Source organism: Ammodytes marinus (assembly GCF_949987685.1).
Source record: "Ammodytes marinus genome assembly, chromosome: 21".
Classification (NCBI taxonomy): domain Eukaryota; kingdom Metazoa; phylum Chordata; class Actinopteri; order Uranoscopiformes; family Ammodytidae; genus Ammodytes; species Ammodytes marinus.
The window spans coordinates 22,265,305-22,291,362 of record NC_137225.1 but is presented as its reverse complement, the minus strand read 5'-3'; the positions used below and the strand labels follow the sequence as shown (position 1 = coordinate 22,291,362).

General features: G+C 40.8%; 1 protein-coding gene across 1 annotated transcript; it reads left to right on the top strand.

Moving 5' to 3' along the window:
* Positions 1 to 251: 251 nt before the first annotated feature.
* Positions 252 to 25,813, top strand: LOC307268119 (cadherin-10-like; the record flags this gene model as incomplete). Its single annotated transcript, XM_080050642.1, has 11 exons — positions 252 to 470; positions 8,067 to 8,361; positions 10,949 to 11,068; positions 15,108 to 15,275; positions 15,949 to 16,130; positions 17,582 to 17,835; positions 19,106 to 19,242; positions 19,397 to 19,518; positions 20,653 to 20,761; positions 22,098 to 22,349; positions 25,323 to 25,813. The coding sequence occupies 11 exons, from the start codon at positions 252 to 254 to the stop codon at positions 25,811 to 25,813; spliced, it is 2,349 nt and encodes a 782-aa protein (XP_079906768.1).
* Between the last annotated feature and the right edge of the window lie 245 nt (positions 25,814 to 26,058).

The window sequence follows — 26,058 nt, the reverse complement described above, 5'->3', positions numbered from 1 at the left end:
CTTCTACTTTGCTAGGATTAAAAGCCTATTGTATACAAAAAAAAAACATTAATATAAGTGCCTCTTGACTTAAGTGTTCCTTTTCTTTTTCACAGGGATCTAAAAAAGGGACATCAAAGCCGAAGGAATACAATGTCTTTGCTGATGACACTGCTGCCTTCCTCCAGTGTTCATCACCCGATCCGAAGCTTATTACCATAAATTCAGATCACCATCCAGGGACATTTTATCCCCGCCGATTTGAAAATACAATGATAACCCATCAAGTTCTACTCCTCTTGACGCTGGTGTCCACGCTATGGCCTAGCAGCGCGGCATTGCCTTTGACCCCTGGGAATATTGGAAATCTGTTTGGGATGGCCGAGGGTGACGGCGGGAAGGTGCTACAGCGTTCCAAGCGAGGATGGATGTGGAATCAATTTTTCTTGCTGGAGGAATACACGGGGAATGACCGTCAATACGTCGGCACGGTAAAACAACAACATTGTCTAGCAGCACACACTAATTACAGAAAGCTTTAGGTTTAGCCTCGTTGGATGTTGTGTTTGATGTAATTGTGCTGAAGACGAATGGGGGCTGCCAGACAATCGGGGATGTTACAGGCACAGTTAACCGGAGCTATCAAGACAACCCAGCAAGTGCACACACACACTCAAACATACTGCTCTCTTTGCCTCGAGTCTTTTTTGGAATTGTTCCTTTAAGCACACTTGTTTGAAACACACTTGTATACATAGACAGTACAAATTGCATTGATTTCTCCCTGGGTAGATATCATCAAAGTAATGAGAACATTCAATTTGTCAATCAGAAAGAACAATGCTTGGCATCAGTTAAGGTGCATTTTAAACCATTCATTTCAGCGAGATGAATGTGCTATTCAGTCAGCGCTTAAATCAGCCAATGGCACTGAGGGTACTTGAGTCATGATTCAATGGAACTGAAACTATTTCAGACAAGAGCCTTGATATAGAGAAAATTACCCTTAGAATAAAAGGTACATCGTACAGGGACAGTGTGACACATGAGGAAAATGGAATTAAAAAGTAGACAGGGACAAGGATTTTCATAGCAAATGACACTCAACATACCTTCATGAAGTGTAACTAAAATGTCTCTGATGGCCACACGTGTATTTAACTGTATGAGCTGTTCTTTAAAGGTGCAGTGTGTAAATGGAGTTGGCTTTACAAGATACTTGGTAGAAATTGAATATAATATGCACAAGTATGTTTAATTATAGTATAACCACTTGACAATCAAGGTTGTGGTTTTATAATCTTAGAATGAGCCTGGCAGGCTGCAATGGTGCAACACCATGTTTCTAGCACAGCACAGAACGGTCAAACTTAACAGCCTTACGCATTTGTATATAAAGTGGGTGTCTTAGGGAAATGCACCTGTTGGAAGTACTGTAGAATAAAACACAAAATGCGTCCTTATCTCATCAGTTGATATTGTGGAAAGACTTGAGGCAGTGGTGGATGATGCCATTTTAAGTAATTAGCGTATTGTCTTTGAAAGCCACCGTAGCTTCTGCAACTGGAAGGGTTAGCAAGGAGGTGTTGCAATCTACAACTTTCACCTCTAGATATACCACAGATACTCCCATGTTACACACTGTAACCTTTAAGTTAAGACCAAATTAACTAATCAATATAAGGTCAAGGACAAGGCAACTAAACCCTACTAAAACCAGCCTGATATCTCCAGAGAGGTGGTTTGACGCCTTTGCTAGACACTTTCTCTCCAAAGATTTAAAAAAAAAACAGACTCTGTTTCGGGACAATGCTCCCTCTCCCTCCCTCCCTCCCCACACACTCAGATCAGAGAAGTTGTTGTCAGCTCACCCGTGCTAGCGCCATAAAGACAGGTGTGATGGGGGAGCGCTACAGTTATCAACTCGAGGGAGGGGAAATGCGGTGACTGTCGACAAGCCAATTTTTCCTCAGAGGGAAGCCGGCTTTCATCACACACCTCACTCTCCGGAGTAAACAAGTGTCTGGTGCAAGGTTGAGTAGGGTAGGATATGACAACTTTCTTTTGCACAAAACCATCATTTTGATGCGGAAAAGAGAAAAGGAACACCGAAAATAAATGGAATGGGAAGGAGGGAGGAGGGAAGGGGGAGGGGGGGGTGGAACAAAACATATCAATCACGAAAAGGGTCAATGAAGTTCACCTCTTGTTGTGTTATCTGATGAAGCACTCTCACAGAAAAGGGGGCCGTCCCTTGATATGTCAGTGACTGGTTCCAACGTGGCTTTCTTCCTCGACACTTTGGAAATTTGATGGGACGTCGTGGCACAAAACGTCTGCCGCGTGACAGCCGTTGCATTCACCAATTCACACACACACACACTTATTTCTGTGTCCAATATCATTCACTATTAAACTGTCAGGAAAAAAACACAAGGCTGTAATGAATTACTGAGGAGTAAAGGGAAATAGGGCAAACCCCACACACACACACACACACACACACACACACACACACACACACACACACACACACACACACACACACACACACACACACACACAGCCACTCTGCCTTACAGAAGGGGCGAATGGTAGCGATCCGTATCACTAATGTCATCGGTTTAACTTTGCACTTTCAGACGGAGAGAGACAGAAAGAGCTGGGGACAGAGACAGATAAACAGGGACCAAGTTAAATGAAAGATGCAGAGATAGAAAGAGAACAAGTTATATAAGGGATAGGAAACTGCTGGGAATTGTCATGGACTTCACGATATGATATGATACGCATCACGATACATCGGTCACAATACGATATATCAAAATGCCTATTGTTACATATTGTTATTATTGCGAATTGCAAGTAACTACTGAGGTTGTTAACTGCCTAACAACCTCACTAGAGGAGCAGAGGTTGTAGTTCACGAGTGTAATATCACAATATATAGCTAGATAGATAGATAGATAGATAGATAGATAGATAGATAGATAGATAGATAGATAGATAGATAGATAGATAGATAGATAGATAGATAGATAGATAGATAGATAGATTGATAGATTGATAGATTGATAGATTGATAGATCGATAGATAGATAGATAGATAGATAGATAGATAGATAGATAGATAGATAGATAGATAGATAGATTCTTCTTTTATGATCCTTCTCATTAATGTTTTATTCACAGTGCCATTGGTCATATTTTTTTCAAAGCAAGTTCAGGACTATCCAGAACATTTTAATGGTCTTCGTGAGATTGAAAGACAATGGATATAATCATTAGTTGCAGGCGTGACATATAAAGCGATAGATAAGAGCAATGGTAAGATGTACTGACAGAACAAATGCAGATTGACAGAAAGACAGACAGGCAGTTAGGAAGACAGGCAGGCTAATATATATGAAGAAAGACAGAACACACACACATTAAAATACCGATAGAGAGAGAGAGAGAGAGAGGAGGGAAAATAAGATGGACAACCAAGACCAAATGCAAAAAGCACTTTCATGCCCAGCACAAAGCCATCAAAAAAGCCTTGATGGTCTTCCTCATAAAGATCATTTAATGGCCTTTTGCAGTGCACCATGGGAGATCTTGTTTATTTCACATTCAATCAAGCCCTCTCCAATCAACCCACACACACTCTCGCCCTGCTGTCACTTGAGGTTGATTTCTTGATTAGGGCCAATCAAATGTGATGTAAAGAACAAGCCCCGCACTTTGTAGCATGGTTCTGCTTTCTAACTGAAAAAAGGAAGAGGTGCACCACTACCACTATACTGCATCAGCCAGGCAGCACTACTATATAATGAATACAGCTTATGTCTGCTTATCAAGTGTGTTCAAAAGACATGCCCGCTTTGAAGCTTACACACTGAGCACTCGCTGACTGATACCTCACAGAAAGAATGACAGGCGAGGTAACTGCATTAGTCAAAGTGGAGGTTTTGACTCGCTCAGTGGCAATTGTCAACACAGAAGGAAAAAAAAAAGAAAAAAAAGCATGGAATATTTTATGATTGTGAACATAGTGTGCGAGTGGATGTGCATGCACCGAGCGTATAAAGAAATAGAAAAATAAGACCGAATCTCCTTTTGAATTGACTTTTTCACGGGGGCCATTAATGAGTGTGAGCACTCTCTCTCTCTGTGTTGCAGCTGTGGTGCCCTACTTCTTAAGCAGGGGGCTGTGAAGTGTGAACACTTGCAATGCTGAGCAATACAACCACAAACTTTGTGGGATTCTGGGGCGTTTGAGTGGCGTGTTTGATGTGAATAAAATCCCATTAAATTCCCCCCGCACACTGCATTGTCTTGTGCCTGGTAAAGGGAAAAATGTGCTGTGCTGAATTTGAATACGCAATGTGTAGCCCACTTTGCTGTATTTGTATTTTGCAAATAGCTATCCTTGAGGTTTTTGCAAGCCCTCGCTAGTAGATACATATTTCTTCAATGTTAGTAGTCATGAAACAAACAGTGTGCACTAGACATACTGTAAGCTTCAACTTTAACATAACATACATTATAGTACAGTGTTCAAATAGTGAGGGATCTCTCCCTATGTCTTAAGAGACAGAGACAGAGAGAGAGAGAGAGAGAGAGTGAGGAAGAGTAATTATTCTGTATCCGTCCTGCGCTCTATTTTGCTATCTCCTCTTTGCAGCAGCGAGCAATGCTTACCAGAGACCTGACAAGAATTGCCAATGATTTTGCTGCTTCACTGACAATTCCTCAGTGTTTGTGCAAAGGCGATTTTAACTCATCAAGGCTCTCTTCTGTGCTTCTGATGTCGTGTAAGGGCCTTGAAAAAAGGGTCTGTGTTTGTGTGTTTGCAAGGCCTTGAAAGGAAAGCCACTAAAGCCCACGTAAATATAGTGTGCTATTCTGCTAACATTTGATTTTTTTTGCTAAGGCTGTTTGAAAATACTTTGTGGCACACTTGTGTCAAGTGTTTCGATGCCATTTTGTCTTCTGGTGGCTGCACTAGATGTGTTCAGTTTACACTACATGTTAGCTTGGGAGTTTAGTGCACTTGGACGTATACAAACAAAACTAACAACAAGGAGTCACTACCCTGTATACTTTTAATCCATATTCTATGAGATATCCCTGCAGAAATCAAATCTTAAACCCTGTCACGCTGCGGGCACAGTGCCTCAGAAACAGAATTAATTGCACAGGGGCCACTCTTATTTATTATATACAACATTGCTTACTTCTGCAAAATCCCCTCCATATTTGAACTAGCGCTCGGTGGAAATCTATACAGCCATGGGGGAGAAATATCTGTTTACTCGTATGATTAGGAAGCTGAAGTAATGTAGACATGCAATAATTAGCTCAAGTAAACAAGGTAAGGGCCTGCGTCATCCCTGTGTGGACTAAGGGGAAAAGAATACACCGCAGTAGGTTCTGCAAATACTTGATTTTACTCCTATAGACAGCTAGGCTGCATAGGGTACACACTTATTTGATGGCTGGCTGTTTGTTCTATTTGCTTCGAAGGTTCCTATTTTTCATTTAATAGGATTTAGACTGGAAAACATATGGTAATAATCAGATGAATACATCCAGGAGAATACAATACAATCAAAGAAAATATATGGATAAATGCAGTTCCTGTGGTCTGTATTGCAGTGTGGGCCTAATTATAGTGTGGTTGAATGGTATAGCAGTTCTGAGTATCAGCGATGATAGATGTTCTTATTATATTGTACAGTACTTCAGCATGGCATGTGCTAATGTCTCCTATTGCCAATAATATATCACCATCCATCCATGCACACAATGAATTTCAAAAGGGAGAAAAGGTGACTTTGGAACTGCCATACTTTTTATTTTTTTTTTCATGGGAGTAAATGCACATACAGTACAGAACCCCAGATACAAAGCACATTTGAATGCAACAATTCATACAAGCTCTAGCCTGTTCTCCCTGTCACATCCTAGTCAATAGCAGCAGCAAGCAAGCAGCAGCCGTCACATCCATAACCAACATAAATCCTTGGTTCGCTGCTCTACGGCTCAGGGGACAATTCATATTCCCCCGAACAATGACTAGATCGGCCCCCGAACGCAAATATATGTGGAGGATTCAAAGCTGAGGGATTGTCCTCTTTTTTTAATAGACTCGGGATAATGGAGTTCATCTGCATGAAAATACTATTCAAACACCACGGCAAATACCCCCTGCCATATTGTTCATTTTGAACTTGACAGCATCAGGTTTTCACTGGATTTTTTTTATATATATAAGTCTACCAGAGAATGGCTATAGCAGCCTTGCAATGCATTTTTATGATTCCCATTCAGACTTGTACTGTTGACATCACTCTTCCAACTGCGGCTAAAGAAAAAAAAAAAGATAATTAGTTTCCTCACAGCATGCAGAAAACATTAATATTAATAAGTTTTACTGACGTACACTTTCCTGTGGTCCCCTAACTACATGTCATTTAAAATGTGAACCCCGAGAGATATCGTGCTCTATATATATATAGCTTGACAGATCCAGTGCGATAATGAGCTTGAATCAAGTGTCTGTCACAGAACACGCCACCATTACTCCCCCCAGTGACACCCGGAACTGGCTTCAAGGTGACGGATAGGTCAGAGGTGACTAATCTTAGCAGTTCTTGCTGTAGGTCCGGGGTTTTTTTTTTTTCTAATATTTTTTTCACAAAAGCACAATTTGTAGAAGAAAAATCCAAGACTAATTTGGTTCTGATCTAATAGAGGATGTCCGCACTTGACACTTCCATGTCAGGGTCTTAGACTGAAACAGATAGATTTCCTATGAGGGGTTGACACCATTAATTCAGTGTTTTCAAGAGTGTCGCCGCAATGTTTTTTTTTTTTTAATATAAATCTCTTGGCTATGTGGTGTGAATGAAAGTCAAAGTTCCCTTGGCAGAGCACTTTAATTCAATCTAATTCCCCAAAGGAGCCCATGGGCATGTAGTGGTGATTTACTGCATGTTCAATTAATGAACTTCAGGGATGTAAAAGGCAAACTCGGTTAAGTCTTTAATATCTATGAAGGCATGTTTTGATGAGTTTGGTACAAGGATATTTTAAATATTTGGAGCGAAACACATGGCAAAATCAAGTCAAGTCTGTTATATTTTCCTATGACGAGTTGACACATTTGACTTGGACGACTTTTTTTTTGTAAATAATTCAACATTGTGTATCCTTCAAATATGCAATTGCAGTGGTATGAAATAAACTGTGCAACACAGAGGCATGTAAGGACAGCAGGGCATTCACATTAGCACAATGTACCTGGAACTGGTGCCGGTAATGGTTTTAAATTCAATTTAAATAGAACAATTTGGTCAACGGTTAAAGCTAAAACGGAGGTTATGTGGAGAAAGCATAATTTCCTCAGTAATCCCTGAAGGCAAATAAGCCTTGGGGATACTTTACATTTTTTGTATTAAATTTAACTTTTTTTAACTTATTTATGAGGGAATGTTGAACATTTTAACCCACACAAAACAGCAACTCTTATACCACATATACTCTGTGTTTACAACAAGGGAGCCAAAGATTTTGTTATTATGTGGAGATGTTCTCAAGGCCAATGGCTCTGTAAATAATCTAGACTATTTTATGGTCGGATATGTTCTGTTTGGTTACACAAGCTTATTTTGTCAGCATGAAGGGCAATACATATACACAATAGGTTGCCAAATCTCTTTTTTACAATAACATCCCCCTCTTGGTAAAAGTTTTTCTACCTATATATGAACCTTATGAAGTGTGATAACCGAAACGTTGCCTTATTAGGTCAACCAATACATGATTATCAAAGAGAGACACCAGATAGTGTTTGGGAGTTTTTTTTTTTCCCGATGCACCTCTCATCCAAATCAGGTGTGAATATATCTTTATGAACATTTTTAAGACTTAAATGTATAACATTTATCAATTTAGCTTTTAAATGTTTTATTTATATTCATTCGCTTTTCTAATGTGTATTATGTATTTTAATCTTGCCCTTATAAAGCACTTTGAATGGCCTTGTGTCTGAATTGTGCTATATAAATAAACTTGCCTTGCCTTATCTGTTTTGTTAGCTGCACTCCAACATGGACAGAGGCGCGGGCAACGTGAAGTACGTTCTTACCGGAGACGGGGCGGGCACCCTGTTTGTTATAGATGAGAAGTCTGGGGACATTCACGCCACTAAACGACTGGACCGGGAGGAGAAAGCCATGTACACGCTCGTTGCTAAGGTGATGGACAGGAACACCTTAGGAGAGCTGGAGCCAGACACAGAGTTCAACATCAAGATTCACGACATCAACGACAACGCGCCGAAGTTCGCAAAGGAAATCTACTTCGCCAGCGTTCCCGAAATGTCTGAAGTCGGTAAGTTGTGGTTGTGTTCTAGTTGAGAGCTGAATTGGTTTGTCAACATTTCAGTTAGTTGGCTACTCATTTTATAATGCATTAAAGTAGCTACGAAGAACTTTTAAAATGTTTTTGAAACATTCAAATTTTCCGTCTGAAGATCATAAATTATAACAGAAAACGAGACCCATCACTGAAAAGAACGCTATTTTCATGTAAGTTTTTCTTAATACCTTTGTCATGGGTATGCTCACCAATGAACTAAAGCTTTGTAAAAAAAAAACTCTACCGCTTTTGTCCAGAGGGGGTGCAAGAATTAACACAAACTGAAAGTGTGTTGTAGCCACTTAAAAGCTGAATTGGTTTATGTTGTTGCTTTGCTTATAGAGCAAAGGATCAAACATCTAATAAATAATACAATAAACACATACTGTATAGTGATCACTTGTTACAGCCATACTTTATGTAATATTTAAAAACATAGAATTATATAATGAATGGGATTTTGCAAGCAACACTGATCAATCAATCAGAATAAGACCAGTCACTGTGTGGTTTGTTTGTTTTGGTCCTGCTCATTGGGCATTCATATCAAGAAAATGCCATTTGCCATTTTTTAATAGGCTGCAAGACCATTGAAAGTTTAAATTGTCAAGTATTTTTCCAATTAAAGATTTGCTTCAATGCACTTCACTTCATTTCCATTCAAAGAAACAAATAAACCAATCAAAATACATACAAACAAAAGCTTATGAAAATAATGCACGGGACTTGAAAATCAATGCTCAATTAGTATGCGACCTTCAAAATTAACACACAGGGAGCAATCAAAGGGAAATCAAATGGGCCGATTGTCTATTGGTGACACACATAACAATGGCCGCCATTAGGAATTCATAATACATTGTTCTTAGATGTCTCAGCTGTGCGGGATGCCGGCAGTGAAAGGTGGGTCAGGGTCACGACTACTCATCCCTGGACTAATAAATGGCCCTTATGTGTTCAGAGCGAAACACACTGCTTAATCAAGCCAGCCAGCCATGACAAATCAACAGCCCCACCCCACCCCCTTTTGATGCTATCGGTGCAAGGGACTAAGTGGGACAGATGTTCAAGGGTTCATTAGTATGCAAGGAGACGAGTCGGACCCGAAAAAAAGGACATGACAGAGGTCCCCTGAATGCCAAGGACAGTATTTGCAAATGTGGTGTTATTGAAACGCTTGGGTGGATTATTATGTGGGACTTAATATGGAAAAGGGGGGAGCAATGACAGGGTATCTCAAATGATCTGAGCTCTTACTTCTAGATTCAATATTTCTTTGTGGAACTACTTTTTTAGAAATTTTAATTATCAGAAAGAAAATAGACATTCACATCCCTATTCAATTGATTGGGGAGGGTTGTGTCTTGTGTGTAATGGGTTGGGTGCGAAAAGGGTCCCTGTGTTTGTGGTTGTGAGTGCTATGATGATACTGTTTCATAGTGTCAAGTTACACTACAAATGGCGGGTCTAATTCTAGTGGGACATAAAAAAGGCAGTGTCCATGAGTGAAAAAAATAAATAAAGTGTCTATGCGCACATACATACCAATACAGATTCCCTGAGTGCATACATACACAATCATAAAGTCTCCATGTGTAATTCTATTCCAGCAACTCGGTAGCAGCTTTTCAGTATGTACCAAATGTTGCCAAGTGTCTGGCTCCGACAACAGAGGTCAGAAAAAGAGAAATGCATCAGTGATGCGACCTTGCTAAAGCTAAAGGCAGCACTGTTTCTATTCGCTTGGAAAAAATGATTCATGCTAATTCAGGAACACTTCATTTGTTCCTTTACTTTTGATGCTTCATAAATAACTGTGTATGTGCATGTGTGTTTCATTACATGATTGACCCATTTAAAGGTAACAGTATAATGCTCATTCTCAGGTTCACTATTGTAATGTCAGAACACTGTTTAGATGTTGGGGTATCTGGGGTTGTGCTTATCACAGGTGTGGGTAGTGCTATATTAAACTGGTAATGAGAGGGTGTGGCTTCTCCCCTTATGGCATCATAAAGGGGATACATCAGAAAGGTGGAAGTGAAGCAACATGGAGAGTTATCTTGTATGATACTTTGGGAGTCTCTAGACACATAAGGGAGAGATACATCTTTACTTAAAGCCTAACTGACATAGACATTCCCAACTTTAGTGATATGTAAGACATCCATCTACTACAACACCAAGCCTTAATCATACCCATTTTTTTTACTGAAACTCCAGCAAAAGCTCAGCCAAAGTCTGCAAGCCAATCACTTCACTTTAACATTTTAAGCCATTGCAGCAGGAACATTCTTATGTCTTTAAAAAACGGAAGGAATTGAACACTAATGCCAAGTTCCTGATTGATTTTTACAAATAAATCCCTTTTTTTTCTAGCCAACTAATTTGCTAACTAATTAGCTTTTCTCCAGGGCCCTGCTGTTTGAAATGAAAAAAAAACAGTGATTATAGAAGTTTGACTCATTGCATTGCTGTGATGTACAGTCGAGGCGAGTTCGCTTGATCGAGCCTTGGCATTAAACTTGACTTAATTAAACTTTTTTTATTTTTTTTGCAGGTACATCTGTTGTCACTGTAACTGCCACTGATGCCGACGATCAAACATATGGGACCAGCGCCAAGCTCGTCTATAGCATTCTACAGGGACAACCCTATTTCTCTGTGGATTCGGAAAACGGTGAGTCAATCGCAGCAGCTGAAAGATCTCTCGGATGTGGTTTTTTTAATGATATGCAAGTCTGTGAACGGGAGGGCATGAACTGTTCAGTTCTTCAAGGGTTTCTGAGAAATTAAGTAAGAAGAAAATGGGATTCATCTGCCTGTCAGTGCTGCTTATCTATTGAAGTGTTTACTGTATTTCAAGAACACTGTATATTAGCTTTATGAACACATAAATGAGATGACTAATTCATTTGAAAAAATTTTTTTTCTCTGATAAATGTTTTTTTTTCAACATGAATAATCAGATGCCGTTGCACCAGCTGTAAATGATTCACTACATTTATGTGCAAAGTTTTTTTTTTTTTAAGTCATTAGTGCCTACTAACCCATTTTAAACAAATGAGTTACTACAGTGGGTATCCATTCAAAAATAATCTAATAACCTAAACAAGAAAGTCAACTGAAGAGTCTTTCAGTAGAAGATCCATTTCATACAAAGTCAGATTATATGCAGTGTAAAGCAAGACCTTTAAACTGTTTGGATAAGCAAGTTTGCATAACATACAAACTTACCAGGTCATGTAGTCATGGCAGTATTACATCTTGTGAAGGAAAATACACCACAGCTTGACTCCGAGTGCAATAACAGCATGGCTAACTTACAATCTTGAGAGATGGCGAGCGAGAACTCACGCCATTATTCAAAAAGGAATTCAAGCTGAGGGAAGTGCAAGAGGTGAAAAAAACAAAATGTATCGGCCTAAAAAAGGCAGGTGACAAAGAGCGAGAGGCATCCGGCTATAGTCAGTACCCAAGCCAGGAGGGTGAGGACCTTATTCATCAGAGGTCCACGGACATAATTGAAGAAGTTCCACCTGCAGTGAGAAGTATCAGTTGCTTGTGGTAAAAGACATGTCATCACACTCTGAAGACCATCAAGACTGCCAACTGTCAGACACCCATCCCCATCCCCATGCCCATGCCCATGCCTGGCCCTGTGTCAGAGAGCCAGTCCGCCCGGCCTGTCAATCTGCTCTAGCGTGCCTGGAATCCACTCATCCGCTCAGATGGATCATCAAGATGCCAGCCGACAAGATAATGCTTCCACGGGTGAGCGGGTTTAAGCAGTCAACACTCTTTCTCTCTCTCTCTCTTACTCACTCTCTCTATGTCTCTCTCTCCCTCTATCCATCTCACTCTTTCACTCTCTCCCTCTCCTTCTGACCGTTCAGCTGTTCCACAGTCGGTCAGACATGCTGTGAAGAAAGAGGAGCCTTGATGGAGGACACTGAGAGCCCCGAGGTGCCATGGCTTTATACTGTAGAGTTTGGAACAATGTTTTCAACTCAAGCAGACAGTATTGAGGCTACAAGAGGAATCGGAAACCAACCCGTCTGCACATTTAACACAATTGAAGGAAGAGGTCACAAATACTATTGACAAAATGTATCCAATGTGAAAATATATAATTGAAAATATGTTGTTTACATGTGTTCAAATTCTTTTAGAAATGTTGTTCATATTCTTTCTTATTTATTACATAGACCGTCCTTGTCAAATTGAATGGGAGCAACTACCTTCAGCTGGAACACTAATTTAATAATGCATTTCTTATATGAGCAAGGCCCTTTACAAAGCAACATGTCCATGACTTGCTTTGAACTCCTGTATATATTTCAGGACCTTGGACAGCGACAGTAGCCACAGAGTGAGAATCCATCTCTAACATCATATGTTTTCCCACTGTATAAATAAGTTACTGGACTTTAATCATGTTTCATCTATTTATTTTGCAATTGGGTATTAAATGGATGCATTAGAAATAGATTTTTATTCACACTTATATCCATATACTGTATATAAAGATAATACAATAATAATAATCACACAAAACAAGCTTATACTTGTAGGGATTTGGAACACATTTCCCATCAACTACAGCACATCACATACATTTCAACCGCCCTCGTCAACAAGCGCTTTTTCAGTATGGCTAACCATGTTTTCAGGCAACCTAATTTTCTCTCCAAGAAACCAATACATAGCTCAAATGCATTTCCCCTGTATATCCCGATAGTATTCCCCTTCTTCAAAGTCCACCAATCAAAAGGAAGTCTGGCACAGGATAAATCAGTGAACAAGGCCAATCAAAATCACAGTTTCTGTTTACACACATACACACTCGGGTGGCACCTGGGGGCCTTCAATTGGGAGTTGGGCGGCCCATCAATGCAGCCCCCCACATCTGGGAATCAAGCCACTTCATCTGACGAGGTGTTTTGCCTGGATGCCGATGGCAGTTGGACACAGTTGCAGAAGCGTTGCAGTAGTGCGAGAGCCACACACTCTTATTATAATGGCTGTATGTGCTCACCGTGCCCTTGTGAACCTAGAATTGTGCCTCACCGGATTCTGTATTGAGGCGGTGGGGGAAATAACTATGTGTGATCCTCGCTATCTGTATCTGCTCACGAAAACGGTCAGACAATTCACATCTCTGACATCCCTGAAGATGTTGTCCTTCAAGTAGTAACTACATGGGAATTTCAACTATTATGTACGCCTCTTCATAAGAACTAGCTTTTGCAGTGCACTCCAAGTTATGTGTATACTTATTTTGTTAACACTTAACAATGGGGGGACATTAATTAACTGTTAATGTTTTGTTATCAGTGGTTAGTTAATGTTTGGTTAGGCATTAACTATGTCAAGCAATACCTAACCATTGGTTAAGGTTTAGGGTTAAGGTAAGGTTAAGGTTAAGGTTAAGGTTAAGGCGTTTCCTACGAATTTATGTATGGTACATTAATGATCATTTGATGTTCAGAATGCATTTGCTAAGCATTTACTAACAGTTAATACGTATACCCCTATTGTAAAGCATCACCCTTATTTTCAAACTAGGCTCAATTACAACTCAGAAAACAGCAGGTGCAACTGAATGCATTTAGAAAAGTACTGCAAGCACCACAGTATTCTGAATACTGTGGTGCTAGCAGAACTTTTCTAAAACCATTTTTCTATCACTTTCTGAAGGAAACCACTCATTAACCAACCATTCACTGTGTCTGTGAGTCATAAAAAATATGAAAAGGAAAAGCATTTTTCAAGCCATTATTCAACCACCGGCTCTTTGCAGCTTTGTTTGAAATTGGATTGAAGTAAAATTGTACATTTTGTGAAGTGTGCTTTGCTCGCCGTCTCACAAAAAGAGTTAGAGGAGAGATGGTGAATGTCAGTTTCATCTCTGAGTTAAAGAGGGCACACAGCTCTGTTACATTGTCATCTAGAAGCAGAGAGACAGGCTGGCTCTGTCAAAAGGCACCATTCAAACAAGTGCACACTCGTATGTACACAGTGAGTGGGTTTATTTAACTCTAAAGAGATAAGAGACAGGGCAGTGTGGTTTAACATACAGTTCAGGCAGTGCATCTTGCTCCTTGACTCACAACAGCTGGGACTTCATTTACATTCAGCACCTCAGAAGTCCTGTCTTCACCTTGAAGTGTACGTTTTTTCTAACAATTCTGATGTCTGAACCTCAAAACCAAAGCCAAAACCGACCCTTGAGTGTACTTGTAACATCGCACCTAGCTGACAATAAATTCAAATAATGTATGTATGGATTGGCAAACCCTCACGGATGTCTGTGTCAAAAATACATAAACACACACACGGGCGTCAGGACTCACTCAGTATGCTAATGCCCTGCACTTTGTACGCCCATCCACGCCAACCACCTCCTACATAAGTGTAGCAGAAGGGGGAAAAAAAATGCGTTGCTAGGAAACATAATCCAGGCAAAAGCAAATGAATTTCCTCTCGAAAATGTAATTGGCCAACCAAATTAGTGAGTATATGAATGCAATTTTCAACGGGGACATGGTTGTGAGCATAGAGATGGCACTGGCACCAATCTATCTTATCTCACTCTCAGTAGAGGCAGCAAATCAATTTAGCTAAATTAAGTTTTGCTTTAAATTGGTAAAAAAAAAAAAGTGGTAAAAAAGTAATGGGAATGGACAAATGGTAATCATTTTTTTTTTTTTCCTCAGGCACCATCAAGACATCCCTGCCCGGCATGGACAGAGAGGTAAAGGAGAACTACCAGGTAGTGATCCAGGCTAAAGACATGGCCGGACAGACTGGCGGGCTCTCTGGAACCACCACTATCAGCATCACCCTCTCAGACGTCAACGACAGTCCGCCACGCTTTGCCAACCGTAAGGAGACAAATTCTGCCTATGCCTTACCGTATCAAGGGACAATGTAGCCTAGTTAATTGGTCTCCTTCAAGGTCTTTATTTCTCTTGAGTGACCTGTTCGCTACACATTATCCCTTTTGCAGATGATTACAGGGCTATTAACTAAATCAACTAAATATATTTTCATTGTTACGCTCTTTTCGGACATTAACCATAACTCCCAAGGTCCCTGCTCTCCATATACAGTCAAAGTAATGTCAGAAAAGTATTCCATTGATTTGTGTAAGTGGTGGTATGTCATTTTTTGCAGACATCTATCAGCAGATTTATATGGCATAACGTGATCAAAGCACTGTCCGTAATGACCCATATCAACAGTGAATTATTCAACAGTGAATTATTCAACAGTGAATTATTCTTAACAGCGGTCAGTTATCGAGAAATACTAGGCCGTATAATGCTGTGATTGATCAGAACACAGCATTTATCAGCAACGTGTAATAATGATTTTTTTGTGGACCTTTCAATGGGAGTTAACTATTATTCTCACAAACCTCTGATGTAAAGACAAATGTCTCACACCAGTCATGACACAAGCACACACGCACATACACACACACACACACACACACACACACACACACACACACACACACACTTCATTTGTTTCATTCACTGTGTGTGTGTACAGATTCCTTCCGTGTGACCGCTGTGGAGTCTGCAGAGATTGGAAGTGCCATCGGCCGTATAAAGGCCGACGACCCGGATATTGGGCGTAACGCTGAAATGGAATACAGTATCGTTGGTGGTCATGACATGTTCAATATCATCACTGACCAAACCACACAGGAGGGAGTCATCATAGTCAAAAAGGTAACCTAGTTTTTGTTCATTTAATTTTCCTGTTATTTGTTATATAGTCTTTTTTTTATGTACTTTTTTACTGCATACTGCTTTAAGCACATAACACTTCCAGCATACTTCCAGCATCAAACACAGCAACTGTTGGCAATTGTGGTGTAGCTATGGCTTGATTGATAATGGCTTTGCAATCAGACAAAACACTTCACATAGACAAGTGAGATCTTTTTTCTTCGTGCAGCTGCAGCTAAAAGCCTCTCCATCTTTAAGAAATGCTCAAGTGTTTCAAGGAATTAAATGCATTTGAAATGATACGTCATGTCATGTCTGGGAGATTAATCTCAAGAGAACGTTCTTCAAGGTAAATATGGCTACCTCTTTTAGAATGTAATCCCAGAATGTAATCTAAAGCCCAGACAAGCAAACCTGCTGTCTTGTTACTTCTTTGAAAAGGTAGTTTAAATCTTCATTTGTTCGGATATTCTCTCGACTTTTTCAGGTTTTCGTGTTCATTTTTTTTTTTAACATTGGCGTTTTTCAAAACAGTCTTGGTAGAATTGGAATATAAGTATGCATATATGATTCAATTAGTGTGTAATTGCTTGGAAAAAGTTGTTGTTTATTGTATTACCTTACAATAGTGTGTTATATCAACATAGAAGCAAGAGCACTGTCCACATGTGTTATATATAGTATTGGATGTCTGCTGGAAATGCACCTGTTGGAAGACAAATAAGTACTATTGAATACATAACTGGAAAGTCTTGAGGCAGCGGTGGATGATGTCATATTTACTAACTAGCTTCCTGTCCTTGAAGGCCACTGTATATTCTGTATATTATCCGAATGCAAGAGGACACTGCTATGTAGAACTTTCACCACTATAGATAACGCCAAAATACACCAATACTACACACTCTTACCTTTAAAACTTGAGCTGCCTTTTTATCTCGCCTTGTGTAAAATGTGCATTTTAAACTTCAATGGAATGTCAGTACAGTACAATTCCAGCTTAGCAAACGGCCCCCTGATAACGTTTATGCTTGTAGAGAAAGACATATGACGGAATTTATTTTTGAACCGCAGTGGTGTAGAATCAGATACCCCCCTAAGCCTGTGAAATGAATAATATAAAGCAGTCTTTTATGCTCGAAAACCTCTTTTTAGTTTATCCCCCCCCCCCCCCCACACACACACACACACACCACCACATCCCCCCTCCCCTCCCTAAGATCTCCCAGATCAGTATTCCTCACTTGGAGATTTGTAGCTTAAGAATTTAGAGTGGTGAATAAGATAAGACAGTGATATAAAAAAAAAAGGGCAGACAAATGAAATGCAATGAATTGAACTATCACAATCCCGGAGGCGGACAACCTTCTGTTTTTTATGCAAAAAAAAAAAAAAAAGTCTACAGTTATAACTTAGCTTTTGACTCCTGATGCTCTTTCATCACTCTCCAGGCGCTGGATTACGAAAGCAAGCGGGATTTTGAGTTCAGAGTGGAGGTGAGAAACTCCTACTTAGACGCGCGATTCATCCATGGCCTGCAGTTCAAAGACTACGCCACGGTGAAAGTGACGGTGGAGGATGTGGACGAGCCGCCCGTCTTCACGCGGAACCCTTACATCATCGAGGTGCACGAGGACACGGCCGCCGGCAGCTTCGTGGGAGTGGTGTCGGCCCGGGACCCCGACGCTGAGAACAAGCCGGTCAAGTAAGCTATATACCAGTCAGTCAGACAGACAGACAGACAGACAGACACACTCACATTCACTCACTGAGGCTGTGTTTCGAAAAGCCCCAATAATGTTCTACTCCATACTAATTTTGACGTCAATTGTTTTAAAAGTCTTTATTGCTTATGTATACTTCAGTGTAAACGGTCAGACAAACCTTGTATACACAATTGATCGTTAAGTAGACAGTATGTAGGAAGGAGGACATTAGTAACACTCACAGCCTCACTCACTCACTCACTCACTCACTCAAGTGTTTAGACCTTTAACAGTGCGAGAGGGTTGCAGCCAAATGCCACAACCATACCAATCCGTTTCACAACAAATGCATACCCCATGCAGGTGTTAAAAGGCGAGACACGTCAGGCAAAATAGCTTGTTATTTTCAAACACTGCTCAATTTTGAGATTGTTGGCTATTTTGCTTCCATAACATGTCTTAGAAGTGAATCAATAGTTTTTTTTATTTTTTAAGAAAATCTTTTTCTCGCCAACCCAAGTGGGTGTGACGCCTCATTGTGGTAATTTGACTGTTTCCAAACCTCATTGTTCCGGCTTTAATTACACAAGTATAAAATCAATAAGTAAAACAAGCAGGGCATGGTAGACAATACAAAGTCTCCTCTTATCAGTTTCTTTAGCGAGGAGATGAAAATGTGCCCACTTGACTAAATCTAATCCCTCAGCCGGGGCCAAGTGTCAGTGTGGAGGTGTGTGTATGTGTGTGTGTGTGTGTGTGTGTGTGTGTGTGTGTGTGTGTGTGTGTGTGTGTGTGTGTGTGTGTGTGTGTGTGTGTGTGTGTGTGTGTGTGAGTGAGTGGGAGTGAAGAAAAGGATATTATTCATCATCCCCTCCTGGTCATTCCCCAGTGTAAGATGGCGGCAGTGCTGTGAAGTGAATACAGACACTGTTTATTATGTAAGCCCTCTGTGGCACGGCACAAAGTCAAAGTGAAAGAGCCTAATTTGCTGTATCGATTCACACAGCTCCGAGCCGCCTTTTCTCTTCACACATATGGCGCCTGCTCGTCTCCCACGCAGAGAAATGCCACTCTCGGCTATTGTGTTGCATATTCAAATTACAGTGGGATATGAAAGTTGGCGATAACAAATAACCTGTGTTGTTGCTGTGTGTGTGTGTGTGTGTGTGTGTGTGTGTGTGTGTGTGTGTGTGTGTGTGTGTGTGTGTGTGTGTGTGTGTGTGTGTGTGTGTGTGTGTGTGTGTGCGTGTGTGTCTGTCATTCTCCCAGATACTCCATTGATCGGCACACAGATCTAGAGAGGCTGTTCAACATCGACTCCGTGAATGGGACCATCACAACACTGAAGGCTCTGGACAGAGAAATGTCCAAGTGGCACAATGTCTCCGTGGTGGCCACTGAAATAAGTAAATAGATGTTTCTGAATTATATAAAAAAAAATCATTTTGGGGATTTCACATTACTCTTGACGAAAAATACTTCTGGATTGTATGGTTAGTCTTGACGATTTCTGTCGTGGTGAGTGTGTATGCTGACGATTCATTAATATATTTGTTCCAGATAACCCACGTCAGACGACCAGAGTGCCTGTGTTCATCAAGGTGTTAGATGTCAATGACAACGCCCCGGAGTTTGCCATGTCCTACGACACATTTGTCTGTGAGAATGTCAAAGCAGGACAGGTAACTGAAATCCACACTCCTACTAAACTCATCTTCACCTCATTACTTGATATTAGGGAAAGACTTGAGGCAGTGGTGGATGATGATATACTGTATTTCGTTCTTATTGTCCTTGAAGGCCACCGTAGCATTAGGAGCGTTGCAATCTAGAACTGTCAACACTAAATGGCACCAAAATACTCCTTTATAACATACTGATCCTGTATGCTGTGTCACAGTAACACACATTGTTTGACATCTTCTCAGACTGTTATAATCAAAAAAACATTGTGCATTAGCTTTTATATGGTAATGGCATAGTAATGCAACCGCAAAGTCATGTTGCATGGATCAATGCACACCGTACAAAAGCACATTTTAAGATTATACATGGACACGGAGCACACTGGGAGATGGAAGTTGACTTTTTTAGTAACTTTCAGTCAAAGTCAGATTACTGTCCATGGGGGATCTGTCACAACATGCACCTCTTAGGAAGACGTGCCACAGGTGCATAATCACTGCCGGAATATACATGAATACATTACCTTTAATTAAATTAAGCTTGAAGCAGCCAACATGTTGCTATTTAGAGCCTATGGAAGAAAGTAAAAAAAAAAATCCAGCGTTAACGGGCAAAGAGCCAAGGAGAAGTTGGCAGAGAACAAGAGTTTAGCGGGAGGGAGGAGTTTTTCTAGCAAGTCACCTCTTGACATTGACAGAGAGAAGTGTGTGTAGCTACAACGCCCCCTCCGTGTGCAGGGCGGAAAGTGTCATTCGCACCACAGCCACAGCTTGTTTATAGGTTTAGATTTTTTTTCGATGGACAGCAAATCCCTTAATTATCCAAACATGTCTCACTGATTGCAGCTTAGTTTACTTTTGTGTTGGATTGGCCTCAGCTTATTCTCTGTAAATGTTAGTTTGTTTTATTCAACAGTGTGTGTACAGGTTGCAGTCTTGCTTCGCCAGCCATTATACAAACATTATGCATTACAAGTGTACGTTTTGAATTTATTAAAATAAAAAGTGGGAAAAAAGCTGCCTCGCTTTTTAGCAAAGTGATTAAGATAAGATGCTTTTTGAGCTCACTGCTGAACAACATGAAATGACAAGCTCTCAATAATCCTCACACTTCGTTCTTTTTCTTCACAGCTGATTCAGACAATAAGTGCCGTAGACACGGACGAGCCCCTCGTTGGACACAAGTTTGTCTTCAGTATAAGTGCCACCAACCCCAACTTCACCATCGTTGACAGAGAAGGTAAGATAGGCATTGTTTGTGTTCATATTACAGAAATAAAATAAAATGCGAAACCTCTCATATTAAGATTGTCTTGGATGATTTGGCGATACATTAGGTTTTAACATGATGAAAGTGTTAAAGGTGATTCATTTATGCATCACTTAGAATATGGCGCGGCAAATCCTACATTGGTGACAGAACATTCACAACATATTTGACAAGGAAAATTATACATTTTCCATTGTGCGATTGTGTTCTTTTGAGTGCCTTGAAACGCTTTGAGTTGTTCGGTGAGATTTTCATTTACAACATAAAAAGCCATTGTGACAGTCAGACGTCAGGCACCAGTCATCCCACATGTATCCTGCATTGTGTCAAAGACAGTTTTCGGATAATCTGTTATCTGTCAAACAATAAATGTCAAATTGTTCTCTTCCAAACAACCCTTCATAGAGAGATATAAATGCAGCAGTAGTGCAGCTAGGCTTGCTCTAACAATTTGGACATCTACAAAAGCTAGGATCTGTATATCCTACTTGTCTATTTAATATAATTGCTTCAGTATTCTAGTTTTATAACTGATTGACTGTACATGTATTGCAGGAGACTAGATGAAAACACTGCAGCAGAGACTCCAAAATTGAGACTGGAAATTCCTCTCTAAGTGGAATTTTAACAACCAAACTTTGGACTTTAATTAGTTTAGGAGGGAAAAGTGTGGCCATGTGTAACCACTGTGCCTGTCTACTTTTAGAACGAAGACTTTCTATATGACTACTAATGAAGCTGTTTCTTTAATTACGTTTTGAAGAATATCGTTTTTGAGCAGATAACACAAGGCTGTTATTAATTTTGCAAAGTGTTTGTTGTCATTACTATACACACATCTTTACCCGAGATGCCAGTCACTCCGAATGGCACTGCAACGTTAATGGCTATTCTGGAGAACGCTTGTTTCCCAAATCACTATTTTTCCCAATATCAGTTAATATGTCCTAACGATCGGGCTACCTGTCAATACACAGCCTAGGCTCTGTAAACGGGCAAGTAGCTACGGTGGACCCCTATGTTGTATTAACACCAGATTGTTGTTTGTTTCTTCAGCACACACACAGTACAGACAGGTAGCAAATCTTGACGAGATATTCACTTATGTTGACAAAAAAAAAGTGATTTTGACAACAACGGAATCGCTGACTCAAGTTTCATTATGAGCATAAAAAAAAAGAAAAAAAAAAAGGAATTGAGATTGCAGTTCACTCCTCGACATTTTCATTTTAGCGTGAATGAAACATCTCCGCCCTGACAATCCCTGTTGGGCCCCATTTGCATATGTCCTTCCCTTTCCTTCCAGATAACACGGCCAATATCCTGACACGGCGGGGCGGGTTCAGCCGGCGCGAGATGAGCCTGTATTTCCTGCCCGTGGTGATCTCAGACAACGACTACCCCATCCAGAGCAGCACCAGCACGCTCATCGTGCGCGTGTGTGCCTGCGACAGCCGCGGCAACATGCAGACCTGTAACCCAGAGGTCCTGCCTTTCTCTGACGGCCTCACCACGGGAGCACTGGTGGCCATACTGCTCTGTGTCATCATCCTACTCAGTAAGTCCCCTCATGTTTGACCGTGTGTCTCTATCTAGAACGGTTTAATTCATTCTTAAAAAGGTACAGTGTGTTATTGGCATTTTTTTTAGAACAGACTTGGTAGAAATAGGATATACTAAAAACATATTAAAGAATAAGTAACTAAATTCATCTTCAACTCATCATTTGATATTGTGGAAAGACTTGAGGCAGTGGTAGATGATGCCATCATTAGTAACACGCTTCTTGTCCATGAAGGCCAATATAGCTTCTGTAAATTCTCGAAATATGCCTTGTTCTTGTATGTTAGCTATTAACTATTCAGCCCCAATATCATATACACATATTGCAAAAATAAATAAATAATGAACATAACCCAGTTTGGATGCTTGCGTTCACACACATATTATTGTTATATCTTTATTATTTTGCTCTGGGAATGGACACAGACAAAAACACGAAATTAGCACTCCGGGCAGGCCTCTCTCTGCTGCAGCCAAGTCAGGGTACTAAAGTCAATAACATGTCCCAGAGAGAGTTGCATTGCTTGAGCAAGCGCTGCTGAGTGCCAACATGGACGGAGAGGGGGGGGGGGGGGGGGGGGACAAAAAAAGAATATCTTTATTACTACAAGGTTTCATCATTACAAAAGAGTCAACGCTTTCCTCATTGCAATCAATGAAATGTAACTGAAAATAGGCACTTATTCTGCCAGCAACCCTGGGCTGGAAGAAGTACAACAACTTCAATATATTCAAAAGCATTATTGTGACATTCAGTGCTAACAATTGCTGATACAAGGAAATGTTGCCCTTTGAATGGTGGATATATGAATGGAATTGAAATAATGCACTGGAATGATTCAGTCTATTGCACACGTTACAGCATGAGAAATCAAAGTAGTTGGGCAAATTAAAGGCTAGTCTTAGTTAAAAGAAGAGTGCATTTACTGCATGTTAATCTTAAATGCTTTGTACATCCACCTTGATGTCTTCCCCAGGCAATATATGCACATGTAATGATGCAGTATACTTCCATATTTGGTCATTGTTTACATGACATGAAAACATCAAAATAATTACACAAGACACTGCAAAAGCCATGAATATTTCTGTCAAAGTTGATATGAACTACAGGAGGTCAGTCAAAAACAGAGTGCATTGCATGTTCGGTTAAATACTACAGTTAAACAATGGTAGTGACTAGTGCTCTAAGCTCAATTAATTAGCAAATAGATTCACTTAACAAAATGGTTTGTGTATTTCCCTGGTAAAGTAGGGTTGCCATGTTTCTTTCCTGACATCCTAAAGCACCTCGTCAAATCAACCTGTCCTCGTGATCTAATGCAGTATGTAACAGCACACGGGGACACAACGGCCAACCCGTGCCTATCGTTTTACCCAGCGAAAAGCAGAAAATGTACTGCGCTTATGGTCAAGGGCGTATCAATAAGTAATGGCTTTCAACTGTCATTGAACCTTACCTTGCTCGCTCGGCCAAGCATAGTGGGGGGGGGGAGCGTGTTTGGCTCACTAGACAATGTGAACGTGCAGTGAGAGCGATGCAAAATTCAAGAAAACTATCCACATGAATGCGTGCATGCACATGTGAGTGAACAGCCCTGTATATGAACCTCTAAATCACCCCCTTTACTGTCACGATTTGTTCCTATTTCAAGAGTTCGGTGTGCCTTTTGATCCGTCCCTCAATTAAACTAAACTAGTGATACCAGCAAATTAGTAGTAGACCAGCTTTTTCTTCCATCTGCTCTCCCGTTAACTTCAAATTTAAAATTAGGTGTCTTGTGGCAGCCTATCTTCTCCAATGTATCAAGCAAAGTGAAGGTTAAAATTCAGGCTCTTTCCTCTTGAGCAAAACTATCATGGCATATGCTCATTATCTGACACTTTTCGAGCTTGGAGCTTGGAGCTTCACCCCCCCCTGACAGACTTTCTCACTCAACCCCAGCTTGACTCCGACAGTCAGCTGCTGTGCTGGAATGGTTCTCCCTAAATCTGGTCCTCCGAGTTGTCTAAAAACGTGGCACTGGTCAGTCACACAAGTGCCCGTAAAAAGAAGCTTATAAACAGCCACCCACATCCCCGTCCAACCCTTGTGGAAGGTGTTATAATTAACACCTAGTGGGAGGCAAGTAGGCAACGGTGGTGCATGCTGGTATAGGGCAGAGAAAAAAGGAAAGGAGTGGAGCGCAGGTGAAGCAGGGTTTGTGGTCTAACTAAATGTGCTTGTAACCCTTCATTTACAGAAGGGCCAAGGGAGAGGGACACATTAGATTGTTTTATTATGCACAAAAATACACTTGCTAGTTTCAGACTACGGAGAAGATGGAAAAAAAACATTGACAGTTTTGTACTTCCAGGATCAATAACTCCTAACCAAACAATAGTAAGTTAGTACATGACCTTTCTAGCTTATTCTCCATAATGTATTTCACCTTTATTCTCGACTTTCTTCTAGAAATGCTTGAGGAAACAAAAAACTACAGTGTGTCTCCCGTGGCCCAAATACTCCTCCATACTTTTTTCCTGAAGAATATGAGTTTGAAAAAAAATGTTAAATAAAAATTGCAAGCACAGAGTGTCACTCTCCGGAAACATGCTCACACTGCAATCTCTCATGTGTCTTTTACTGCTGAAAAAGGAAGATGAGACATGTAGATGTGTGCAGGAAATAGGGGATAGAGAAAAAAAAAGGATCTTCCAAACACCGCCGTGCATTTTATACAGTGAATATGCCATTCAAGGGGAAAAAAAGAAAGCAAAAGCTTTCTCACTGAATCTTTAATAATATGAGGTGAATGCCTGAGGCAGTGTTGGGGATTTATCACTAGTAGCAAATGTGTCTCCCCTCTGCGCTTTTTGTTTCACTCCCCAGTGCTCTTTAATGCATGACACATGTTAGCAGCCACACATCTTATGCTGAGCTTTCTCCTCTCCATTTGTGTGTGTGTGTGTGTGTGTGTGTGCGCAGTGATTGTGGTGCTGTTTGCTGGCCTGCGGAGACAGCGTAAGAAGGAGCCTCTGATCATCTCCAAAGAGGACGTGAGAGACAACGTGGTCAGCTACAACGACGAAGGGGGCGGAGAGGAGGACACGCAGGCCTTCGATATTGGCACGCTGCGCAACCCGGAGGTGATGGATGCTAACAAGCTACGTCGGGACATCATACCCGAGATGCTCTTCCCCTTTCGCCGGACGTCGCCCATTAAGGATAACGCCGACGTCAGGGACTTCATCAACGGGAGGCTACACGAGAACGACTTGGATCCTGCGGCGCCCCCTTACGACTCGCTAGCCACGTACGCCTACGAGGGCAGCGGGTCGCTAGCCGAGTCACTGAGCTCACTGGAGTCGGCCGCCACCGAGGGGGACCATGACTACGATTACCTCAGCAACTGGGGGCCGCCGTTCCAAAAGCTGGCGGAGATGTACATGGGGAAAAGCCCCGACAGTGGGACCTAGACTGAGCCAAACATGGCCGCTCTCTTTGTTCTGTTTTTTCAAGACAATTTTGTTTATGTCCGTTCATCTAGCTAGCTAGCAAGACATCTATTTGTCTGGTTAGTTAGTTAGCTAGCCGGCTAGTTGACTTTGTCTGTCTACCTATCTATCTATCAAAAGTTATCTATCTGTTTATCTGTCTAGTTTGCTAGCTAGCACGCTAGTTGACTAGTAGTCTATTTGATTCTTGAAAACAAACGTGTACG